General features: G+C 36.0%; 1 protein-coding gene across 1 annotated transcript in view; it reads right to left on the reverse strand.

The window, feature by feature from the left end:
* LOC131052388 (thioredoxin-like protein AAED1, chloroplastic) overlaps positions 1-8315 on the reverse strand; it is a 145022-nt gene extending 136707 nt beyond the window's left edge. The window contains exon 1 of the mRNA XM_057987031.2: positions 7668-8315. Within this exon, the coding sequence (XP_057843014.2) occupies positions 7668-7997 (330 nt within the window). The 5' untranslated portion in view covers positions 7998-8315. The remainder of the gene's footprint in view (positions 1-7667) is intronic.
* Positions 8316-12853: the final 4538 nt, after the last annotated feature.

Genomic DNA, 12853 nt, shown 5'->3' on the forward strand with positions numbered 1-12853 from the left:
GAGGAACCGCACCATTCATATTGCTACCCAGCTGATCAGATTGCATTGGCCGATTATAATATTGCAACCATCCCAATCGGGCAAGCCACCAAAGAGCAAGAAAGGGAAGAATTCAAGGATTTTGTGCAGAATATGCTCAAACAGCTCGACGAAATGACCACTGAGAGAGACATGTACCGAGCTCATGCTGAGCATGATGAAGGGTATATTGATCACCTGCTGAGGCCGCTGCAACATGCCACTGAATCCCATGATCCCCCATTAGCATTAACACAAAGAACCACAGCTGAATTAAGAACCACAGCTGAATTTGACGGAGTGCGTGATACCGCCAAAGCCGTCAAGGAATGGATTCAAGGCAATAAGGAAAAGGGAGAGCAAATCTTCAAAGATCTGCGAGAAATGGCTCTCCATAGGGAATCCACTCTTATCAAAATGTGTAAGCTAAGGAAAGAATGTTATAACACTCATGAGGTGATTGCCAAGGCATTGCCCCTCATAAGGGCTCTATTTTGAACCTGCTCTCAAATCCCCACAATTGATATTGTCCTGGATCCTTATAATGTCAATACCTTCAAGGAATGGTATTGGATTCTCAGCATGAAGAACGACATGAAGGATAATAACAATAAAATGCAAGATAAGTGCGATGACGCTTTGTCAAATGTGAAGGACCTTGGTGAAAAGATCCTCAGATCAATGGTTCCTAGTTGGAAAAGTAGTATGGCACAACCACAGTGAGAGGACAGGCTTAAAACCAGGGTCACCTACTCCATGGAGGACCTAGATTTTGCTTGTGGGCTACAGGCAGATATATCATGCATTGAAAATCACAAATCATATTGGAGAGAAGAGCTGGAGAATGTAGATAGCCTCCTAGAGGGTATTCATTATAAAATATTTAATCCTCCTATGCCTCCTACAACCGAACTGTTCAAGTTGTGCCTAAGATTCCAAGACTACGTCCGGGTAGAGCGTACGGCCGATAGGGATATCTGGGGAGAATACTTGCGCGACGAGGTTGAATTTATTGAAAAGGAGTCCACAGCAGGAAAGGAGAAAGTGCTTTCCTGAAAGTGCAAGTTTCTTTTTAAATCTTAAAAAGCACTTTTCAGACATAAAGTTTATTCCTAACTACCAAAACAGTTATAAATCTTGAGCTCCGTGCATGTGCACTTTTTGGAGCAGCTGTTTGGGTAGTTATTGATTACCTTTTGGGTAGTTATTGTTTCTCTTTTTGTTGTTGCTGATATGTTGCCTCCCATTTATGGGTATGGGCAGTTTTGATAAAGGATGAATCTGGCCCACTTGTTTAAAGTTTAAATCTTGGCCATTCATCCATTTTTGGGGAATCCTATATAAAGGAGTTTGTTCCTCCTTTGTTGTAGGCAGAAAACAAAGATTGTTGCAAAAACTCTGGCGAAATATATACAGGATTTAATGGATGTTAAAGTTGTGCTTGTTTTACTGTGAGTGCATGGTCCTCTTTGTTGATTGTAATTAGGGAATGGCGGATTCCAATTGCCTTGGGCAACATTGGAATCCGCCCAAAGGGCTGGCCCCTTTCTTCAACGTGTAGGGCTGGGCCCTATACCTCACGGCACTACTTAAACCTCACATCGCACACTCAACGTGTTCCTAAATAGGGCCGACCCTATTCAATCAAGGCAATTCACTAAAAGGGAAAATAATAAATAAAAAGTTAATTATTAAGTAAAGCCGACCTAACTAAGACTTCGATTAACTAACAAATCTCTCCATGCGAAATATACATCTGCTAAATGCGAAGTTTGAAGAAGCAATATTAGCGAATTATATTTGTCATTAAAGGTGCGAATTTCAAGTGCAAATACCATCATAAGGAGGGCGAACTGATCTAGGTCCAAGGTGCTGAAGTTGCAGTCCAGTCTCAAGCAAAAGTGCAGACTTAAGATGCACTAAAAGTGCAGATCTAGAGTATGAGCCTGAGTGCTGGTTGATGTGTTTAAGGTGCAGACCTGATGCTCATGAAAATGCAGACCTGTTGTTGATTTCATCAGCCCTAAGAGCAAACATTTCAGACATCTTCAAGTACTTGAGATAAGTGTTGTAATCATTATATGAATATAATCCATAATCAGATCTGAGGATCTTTTCTGGCTGGGCTTTTCCTCCTAGGAGGTTTTCCCAGGGTAATTGTGTTTTGTTCTTATTTGTTCATTTCTATGCTATGCCTAGATCTAGAAATCTCTAAATTTTACAACAAACAATTTATTTAGAAACTAAATTCTGATTTCTAAGTTTTACATTAATCTGGAAGTATAAAATCAACACTCTTCTCCATTTATTTCCTATTTTTGCAACTGTATTTACTTTCAGACAGTTATTTATGCATGTATTTGATGGAAAATCTTGGTTCATACCATTAGGAAATAGTTGATTATTGTTTACTCTGCATGGTTAGTCTGAGCCCCTTTTGTGCTAAGTTCGGTTATTAAATTTGGATGAATGGGTGTAAGAGTCTATCATTCGTATCTAATAGCTTGAAAATTCAGAATCCTTAGATGATTGCACTAGTTTTTACCTAGTTGTGCTAATTAGCTGGCAAAGTAATTTCTAGTTATTTTGAGACTTCCGTCTATGTGTTGAAATATGTTGTCTTAGTTAAATTAATTAGCTGTTCTTATTCACTCTTTATCCTTATCCCTCCTTTTTTCCTTTTTTTTATTAAAGAAACCCTCCAGTCAAGCTGAAATAACATCAATTAGAAGCAAATCAGATGACATAGGACTATAAAACTTTAGGGAACCCGTACAAAACCAATTCCGTCTAACCGTAAGTCCCCTTTGTGTTTCCAGCAAAACACATCAACTACTAAGTTATCCTGCAGTCAAGACCTGACAACCGAAACATTGAGGTCATCCCCATTGATCAAATTCAGACAGCATTAGGGATTTCCTTATCTCAAGAGAGGATAGGATTCTTAGTATTCTATTCTGCGTTGGCCGGATGAAGTCGTAGTTCTGCGACCTTAGACACGTCAACAGGTTCTTCTGGGTTCGGCAGGGACAAACCCACAAGGCTTGGGCCTATATGTAATTACAGGACCTATATGTAATTAAGTGTCCCAAAATTCATTATAGGTCTTGGTCCTATAATTACATATAGCCCTTTCAGAACCCTTTCATTTAAACTCTAGATGCTAAAGCTTGTTTCCTTTGACGTGGAATGAATTATATTCAAGCGGGGGTCTTGGTCCTAGGCCGGTTCTTCCTGGGTCCAAATAAGAGTGTGATGAGGTTTAAATTAAGAAAGGACTCACGTTCTTGAGGAAATATATGTTCTACAGCCTTACCAAAGGCTTACCTCATGTGGATATGATGTGTTCAGCCCAACTTTGTCACCCAAATGGTTCGATGGCACCCTTCAAGGTCTACACCCTATATCACTCCTAGAATCTAGTAGCCCTCCATTTTAGGACTGGTGAAAAGATCTTCTTACTCCAGCCCTTCCTCCAAAAACAAAGAACAGTTTCATACACCCTTTGGGAGTTCTAAATAATATCTCAAAGCATTTATGTTGTCCTTTGGAACATGTCAATCAAAATTGAGTTTTTCTCGCTGCACTATGACTCTATTAGCCCACTTTTACAAAGCAACCACCAACAAACTAGTTCCCAAATTTCTCTTATCCACTTGTAGGTACTTGGCACACCATAAAGGTTCACAATCCACCATTAATTCCATTGGAATCTCTCTCTCCTTTGCTTTTCACACCATACACCTACTTGTCTAGTCTAACACATAGAGATGTTAGACTAAAGTTTGAACAAAACCCCCTCCAACTCCATCCTCTGCTACAAAACTGAACAATAACATTAAAACACAATCAAAACCTTCCATTCTACCGAGTTTGGCCAAATTCTCATACGGTGGAATGGAGATTTTGTCACATTTTGTTCACAAACCCTTATCACCTAGGGTTTTCAAGCTGTTTGCAGAAAAACACTTATATCTTGCTTATTTCTTTATGGCAAATTTCAGAACAGCATTATGGGACACTTAATTCATTATAAGTCCTATCCTATTTCAAATTTCAAAACAACTTTTCCCCCGCTTGAATATCATAACTTTTATATAAATTATAGTTCTGAAATTTGTATCCTATTATCTCACAACCCTAAAATTTTGGGCCTATTTTGTCGAGTCAATGCTGTCTAGCATCATTGACCAACGCTTTTTAGCCAAAATTTTGGGAGGTTAAAGTGTCAATCGCACTCGTATTTGGACCCAAGAAGAACCAGCCTAGGACCAAGACCCGAGGGGAACCGGACCGAGACCCGAGGGGTCCAGGCAAGAAACCCGGTAACTTAGCATTTTTCTGTTATCGATTGTTTCATTTAGAAAAATCGTAATGTAAATGCCTATATGTAATTCATTTCTATTCATTAATAGACCACACATTTCCCATTTCATTGATTAGGGAGTCCAATTTCACACTCTCCTAGCACTCATTTTAGTGTGCCTCACTCTTTTATGCATTATAGGACCCTCTAGAGCATTTAATTAATGATTAACTCAAGAACATGAGTCCTTTCTTAATTTAAACCTCATCACACTCTTATTTGGGCCATTAATTTTAGGTGTGCACTTTATCTTTTATTATCTTAATTCATTATAAGTCCTATCCTATTTCAAATTTCAAAACAACTTTTCCCCTGCTTGAATATCATAACTTTTATATAAATTATAGTTCTGAAATTTGTATCCTATTATCTCACAACCCTAAAATTTTGGGCCTATTTTGTCGAGTCAATGCTGTCTAGCATCATTGACCAATGTTTTTTGGCCAAAATTTTGGGAGGTTAAAGAATCAATCTTGCCATTTCCAAAACTATCTTCAATGCGAAAAAAATAATTAAGTCGGACTTTTATCAATTTAAATTTAGGATTTCATATATGAGCATGTGATTTTCCTCATTTGTGATATGGATCAATTATGCAAATTGGAGATATCCTTATGATGTGAAACATCTGCCTTATGTGAAATTCCAGATCTGCAAAATCAAGGATAAATCAGCAATATTCAAGTCTTCATCAATATTTATTCACCATGTAATGCAACAAAGGTGGAGTATGGTTCCAAACCAATCTCAATCACCACTTGTAGTGTCACCTCTTTGTTGTTAAGGGAGATCTTTCTCCCAACTCACCTATTCAACCTTGGGAATTACGTTAGGCAATGATGAATACTCCTAACTCAGGCTCCTCTCACACCTTAAACAACCAAGACACCCTCAACCTTGACTAAGGTCTGATCCTCTATGGAAAGATACAACCACGGTGTCTGTAGAATTAGGCTTCCTAAGGGCAGCATCTAACAAATGGCTTCCCAACTGTTCTACAGCCTTACCAAAGGCTGTCCTCATATGGATATGATGTGTTCAGCCCAACTTTGTCACCCAAATGGTTTGATGGCACCCTTCAAGGTCTACACCCTATATCACTCCTAGAATCTAGTAGCCCTCCATTTTAGGACTGGTGAAAAGATCTTCTTACTCCAGCCCTTCCTTCAAAAACAGAGAACAGTTTCAGACACCCTTTTGGGAGATCTAAATAATATCTCAAAGCAGCTATGTTGTCCTTTGGAACATGTCAATCAAAATTGAGTTTTTCTCGCTGCACTGGGACTCAATTAGCCCACTTTTACAAAGCAACCACCAACAAACTAGTTTCCAAATTTCTCTTATCCACTTGTAGGTACTTGGCACACCATAAAGGTTCACAATCCACCATTAATTCCCTTGGAATCTCTCTCTCCTTTGCTGTTCACACCATACGCCTACTTGTCTAGTCTAACACATAGAGATGTTAGACTAGGGTTTGAACAAAACCCCCTCCAACTCCATCCTCTGCTACAAAACTGAACAAAAACATTAAAACGCAATCAAAACCTTCCATTCCACCGAGTTTGGCCAAATTCTCATACGGTGGAATGGAAATTTTGTCACATTTTGTTCACAAACCCTTATCACCTAGGGTTTTCAAGCGGTTTGCAGAAAAACACTTATATCTTGCTTATTTCTTTATGGAATCAAACCAAACTTGAAGCAAATAAAACTAGACTCAGAGCCCTTTCATTTAAACTCTAGCTGCTAAAGTTAGTCCCCACCCCCCCCAATCAAAACAAAGATCCTAGTGTCATGTACAGTTTTGGATCACTTTCAGTTTCTATGGGTAAAACTCATTTTGTAACTGTCTTACCCTTGTTTAACTGTGTGTGAACATAAATCCTTTCAAAACTACGCCTAAGCTCCAACCCTACAACCTTCTGAATGGGATAAGGCCCTAAGATGACCATCAAGTGACATTCAATGCAAATATGAACACTGTTGCCCTTCAATTCACAAATCCAAACCAAGAAGGCTTCTGCCTAACTTAATATGAGAAAAGCCTGTTTAGCTGCGATAACAAGCACAAATCTTATTAATTGAATGTATAACCAAGAAATCGAATTCTGTTCGTCAAAAACAGCATTCAGGTTTTTATTACCCTTTTTCTCCGGCTGCTTAATGGTAAAGCTTGTTTCCTTTGACGTGGGCAAAGTATATACTATATTTCAAATGCGAAAATCAATTTGCATTATGCTGATTGATAATTTTCATTTTGGTTACCTATATATTATATCAGAACCACTGTCATGCTGGATAGCATTCGATGTAAACAAATGCTTAACCTACCACTTTCTTCTCAGATTCTATTTGCTTGTTGTTGCTTTCTATCTGTATAATATTTTCAACAGAAACCAACCTGAAGGTCGTTGGTACTGGTATTCATAAAAGCAATATGTTACACGTCGAAGTTTCATCACATGTCAAAAAAACCGTATGTGGAGCAGTGCTGCAATAACATATAATGTAACTAATAGTTGGACTGTCCTGCCACTCACTGTTATCTTACTAGATGAAAAATTGTACACATGCAACCCAAAAGGCTAATGATAAACCTGGGTTCTGAGGCCTAGTTTCCATTCACATATGAACTCAGGGTAACCCAATTAATATTCAATCTATAACATCTTTAAAATTAATAAAGATCATATTTATCTCTGCCAAAAATCTAAGAATATCAATCGGCTTACAAGCCACATCCAAGGGTAAGGACACCTATGCCGTTGAAATTCGCTTGGTACTCGGCATTAGACGTATCTATCCTATCAAAACTCACTTGGAACCGCCCACTGTGTATATCTATTCTATCAAAATGCATTTGGGACTTGCCACTAGGGGTGACTATTCTATCAAATTCACTTGGTTATTGCACCTCGCCTCCTCTTGGGTGGTCTGCATTATCACAACCGCATGGACATGTTAAACATGCATAGATGGGCAGTGAAACCTGCTTTCTCACAATTTTGATATGTCAGAGCCAAATTGACCAAATTGAAATTCAATTGATTCTAACCCATTTCTCAAAGTAGGTACTTGCTAAGTATCATCGTGGTATCAGAAGTTGTATCTGATTTTACTCTGATATGGAGCTTTTTAATGCCTCTAATGTCTGCCCCACAATACCACTGAAAGTAATTGGTGGCTACATGTAGTAGATAAAACTTCTTGAAAACTATTGTCACTAAATTGTAGTAGCCAATACCAATTAGCCAAAAAAATAAATAATAAATTAACTTACATTATTTTGATCCCAGAGGTCTTTGAGGTCTACAGGCTGCCCACTGGCAGTGAAGATGGTGATGGGGGCAAGAATGTCTGCTTCTTTAGTAGCTGTCGCAGAGGCTTTAGTAACTACCGTGCTCTTTTTCGCGTGTTGATATCCAACACCCACATGCCCAATTGGATTCGATTTTAAATGGGATGAAAAAATTCTTCTGCCAATGAATCCGGAATTGGTGCCAAGAGGCCTACAGGATAGAAAAGTATCCGCATGGCCAAGCGGCTTTTGACAGAGGGCGGAAGAGGCCTGAATTGTAGTCAATGGCCGAGATAATGAAACTCCCTTCATTGTTGCTGCTCCTGCTCCTCTTCAACGCGTTGCTTGTACAACATCGTCCGCAAATATGGAAGATGGAATTTGGGTTGATAAGGAGATTTTTTCTTGCGCAGACTTATAGACTTTGACTATGAATCCGATTGTGGTGATTAATGAGAAAAATAGACCATCTAACAGAAATTGTTGACTGTTTTAAATGTGGCTTGGAGTTTGCAATGGGTACTGGATGGGAAGGCAAGAAAATGTTACAGTGGTAAGAGTCCAAAAATTTAATATAAGAAGTTTGAGGGTTTTTAATCTGGTTTGGAGTTGTAATGGGTGATGGGTGGGAAGTCAAGAAAATGTTAGTGGTGGAGGAGGTAAAACATCGTTCAAAAATTTAATATGAGAAATAGTTGAGTATTTTTAATGTGGTTTGAAGTTGTAATGGATGATGGATGGGTAGGCAAGAAAATGTTAGTGGAGGAGGTAAAACTTTGTTTAAAAATTTTATATAAGAATATAATTTTTGAGTGTCTTATTTTTTTGCTGCATTTAGGCTGTTGTAAGGGCTGTGTGTCTTATAAATTGACTGCAATTTAGTGTTATTGGCTGATTAATAAGGGTTGTTATGATATTTTCTTGAGTCTTCTAATTGTCTTCTTTTTTGTAATTCTTTTGCATTACTTCAATAAATAAATAAAAGAATACAATTTTTGTACAAATGTAGTTGAAATGGTTTCAAAAGGTTGTGGCTCAATTAGTTGAACACAATAGCTAATCTAACAAAGGTTGAGATGTTCAAATTTGAAATGCTCTCAAAAAGTTGTGGCTCGATTAGTTGAATACAATAGCTAATCTATCAAAGGTTGAGATGTTCAAATTTGAAATGCTCTCAAAAGGTTGTGGTTCAATTGGTTGAACACAATAGCTATATGATAAAAACTATCCATCAAAGTTCAAACCTCTATAGCATGTTTGGGCTCAGTTCAACAAGTAGATGACCTTGACACACGAGACAAACTAGCTCACATAATAATGACTCCCCTCCTCCAAATCTACATCTTGCTTAGCTTTGTTAAACTTTCAAAGTGCATGAAGACTTTTGATGAGCATAAATGTACCTTTGTTTAAGAATGGGGATATTAACAATCTTTCAAATTGTTAAATTATATGATTGAAGAGATAATTAGTATAGACATATTCAATAAATTTATTTAAAAGATGCATTTTTAAGATATTTATATTAGAACATTTATAATTAATTAAAGTTTTATTTTAACTTTGAATTATTCTATTTACTTATATGATCATTAAATTTTAATATCTATTTAAACTAACAAGACATATACATGAATATATAAAGAGACAAGTTATTCTATTTTGAAGTATTGTAATGATAATATTTGCTTTGCAATGGAAAAAAATAATGACAATGCATTGAAATAGCATAATAATGGTGTTAAGTTATAGTTTATATTTTCAAACTTTCAATTGTAGATAAATAATTTGAAGAAACATATACAAATAATCTATGATACAATGATTCTCAAGGTTAATTACATAATTCAATGTTTTTGTAGACAAGTGTCAACCTAATAACACTTTGACATATAAGACATAAGACTTATAAATTACATCATGAATTTGATCGGGACAATGAATAACATGTTCAAGGATCAGGATCAAGTATTTGAAAATCAATAATAAAAAGAGATCAAGGTGTATAATACCATTAGTCAATTTTTTATAAGAATATACCACTTATAACTAATTATTGTTAATAAACTTTAAAAAGAAAAATCAAATTTTCACCATTGTTATTTCTAAATTTTAAAATTTAATATATATAATTTACTAAAAATGATTTGTTTTTAAATTTTAAATTAAAACAAATTGAATTCTAAAATAAATCAAATCTCTTCTTTATTTATTTTTTTGAAAAGTCAAAAAATAATAAAATAGAGTAAAATAAAACAACATGGTGTGAGAAAGGAGTATAGAAGTAAAATAAAAACATACACATATGGAAAGGAAAGCAAAAGGAGAAATTGGTAATCAAGGTGGTGAGGTTTCAAAGATAAAGGCTAATGTCAACAGGTAGGAACTCAATGAATAAAATAGTGAAGACTTGGGTAAGATCACAGAAGAGCCAAAAAAGGTGGCAATATGCAATGAGACTTTTGAGGTATATAGGATCTCAATGTTCAATGTTAATATGGACATCAACTTAGATATTCCTACCATCTTTATTCTAAATAATCTTCTAAATCCAATAGTAAAAATACCTTCAAGAGGAGACCTTTTGGAAACAGAAATCTCAGATTGGCTAGTCGCAAGGAGATGAAAATACTTTTTTTGCAACTCAAATAAGAGTGTAGAAATGATAATGATATAGTCTCCCTCACCTCTAGAGAAGGGGAAGTTCTCTCAATTGGATTGGTTGAAGGGACCAGAATACTAAGAGGAGGGGGGGTGAATATGTATTCCCACATATTTTAAAACTTTTACCAAACTTAAACCTTCTTCTGATAAAATCAAACTCTTCAATTATGCTTGACACACATGAAATAGCAAATGCAGAATAAACATGAAAAATACAACCACAAAAGGAACACTGGATTTTATACGTGGAAAACCCAAATGGGAAAAAACACAGAGAGTGTTACCTCTCAAGAGAATATAACTAGTTATACAGTGTTTTACAAAAGAGGTGGTTCATTGTCGGCTAGCTCACTGCCTAAATACGAAAACGGCTCATTGTCAGAATGCTCACTGCAACAAGTATGATTGAACTAAAAAGGATTGCATCTCCAAATGCATGAGATCAATTCCAATATTAAGCTCAAATCCTAATTCTCAAACCTTACAACAGATCCGATGAAAGATCTATGTACAACTATCCTTAAGCACTTGCAACATGTCTGGTAAAGGACTACTGCAACACTACAATACTATCTGCACTTCGATTTTGTACCAACTGCCTTCGTTGTCTGCAACTCACACTTCACACTCTGCTTCTCTGTTATCTTCGCTGCTACACACACACACACACACACACACACACACACACACACACACACACACAGATATATATATATATATATATATATATATATATATATATATATATATATATATATATATATATATATATATATATATATATATACGTATATATATATATATATATATATATATATATATATATATATATATATATATATATATATATATATATATATATATATATATACGGGAGGACTCATACACCGGGATAATGTGTCATCCTAGCTCAACATATTATCCAATAAAGCTTGACATAAACATGACAACCACGGTGGCCTCCACAAGATCTTTACACACTTCCTTTTTCATAATTCATTTGTCAATGCATATACCATGATTATCGGATTGGGACAAGGTCATCTAGACCCATAGAGACTAACCCATTATCACAAAACTCAAGCACAACATCTCCAAACTCCAAAGATACAAATTCCATGCATACTAGGAATACCACAACATGAATATTGAAGAGATACAACTGACATGACCAAAATAGCCGATATTGGGACCAATGTAGGCACAACTCAAAATTCTAGAACAAATAACTAACAAGGAACTTCCAAAAATCACTCCATTAAATTAACTATATCTCGTTGCATCACATCCCATAGCTATACCAAAACGTGCATCATCTGCTCATAGCAAAACTGCTCATATAAACTATATACAACATTCAGGCCAAACTAGATAACTGGTTCGATATAACTGCATATACCATCCAAACCAAACCGAATAACTGGTTTGACATCAATGACAACAATATTCACACAAGTCTAACAATTTCCCCCTTTATCATTGATGGTAAAACATATCCAAAACATATCTACATATAACTCAACTCCCCCTAACTCGTACATCTCCAAAAACCTCAATCCTTTCTCCCCCTTTGACATCAAGGACAAAGGATGCCTTTGATGAAAAATAAAAGAAAGAAAAGCAGAGTATATACACAACTACAAACAATTTAAAAATTGAATACTAAACCAGATAGATCCTTCAGCTGCTCTTCTTCAGAAAGATAATCTTGTATTTCTCCTTCAGATCCGGAAGAAGAACTTCCCAAGAATTTATGGCCAATTTAATGCTAACTGAAAGACTTTTGCATTCCACTAACAGATCAACGGTATGGGAGAAACTATCTGGAGCAAATGGGTTCTACTCATACTCAACTGCACTACCAAGCAATGTTAAAAAGTGCTCCAACTTTGCTTCAATGATCTCTTTCACCTTCCAAAACATACTTATAAAGTTTTCTCTCTATCTTTGCAAGAATAAGAGTTCAACCTAAAGAGAGTTTATTCTTTTCCTTTGCTCACCATCCTTATCTTCCAAAAAATCAAAAGATTTGCCTAAATCACTCAATTCATCTTCAATGGCATCAATTTTGGCTTTGTGCTTCACTGTTGCTACCAACCAAGGATACAGTACCTATAGACTGTTGGAATTCTGGATACAATCTCTCAATTCCTCAATGGACACTGATAAAGCTTTTTGTGCATCAACACACTCATTCAACAGATTTTGCACATCAATTTCTTTTTCATCAGATATTACAACCTCATTAGATTGCTCAGATAATTTCTCCTTAAGAGCTTCATTTAGAGATTTCAAAAGAAAATTATTGATATCCTCAATGCTCATGCTATTTCGAACCAAGTGATTCAACAAAACACCTTCAATTCTATCTAACTCAACTGAAGTCAACCACATCTTGCCAATTTTCTTGATTCCATTCATGCTACCAACTAACTTTGGCAAATTCAATTCATCATCTGATTCTCTAGCTTCCTACTCTGCAACCGTCGAATCTCCTTTAGCTA

Source organism: Cryptomeria japonica, chromosome 9 (assembly GCF_030272615.1).
Source record: "Cryptomeria japonica chromosome 9, Sugi_1.0, whole genome shotgun sequence".
NCBI classification, from domain to species: Eukaryota; Viridiplantae; Streptophyta; class Pinopsida; order Cupressales; family Cupressaceae; genus Cryptomeria; species Cryptomeria japonica.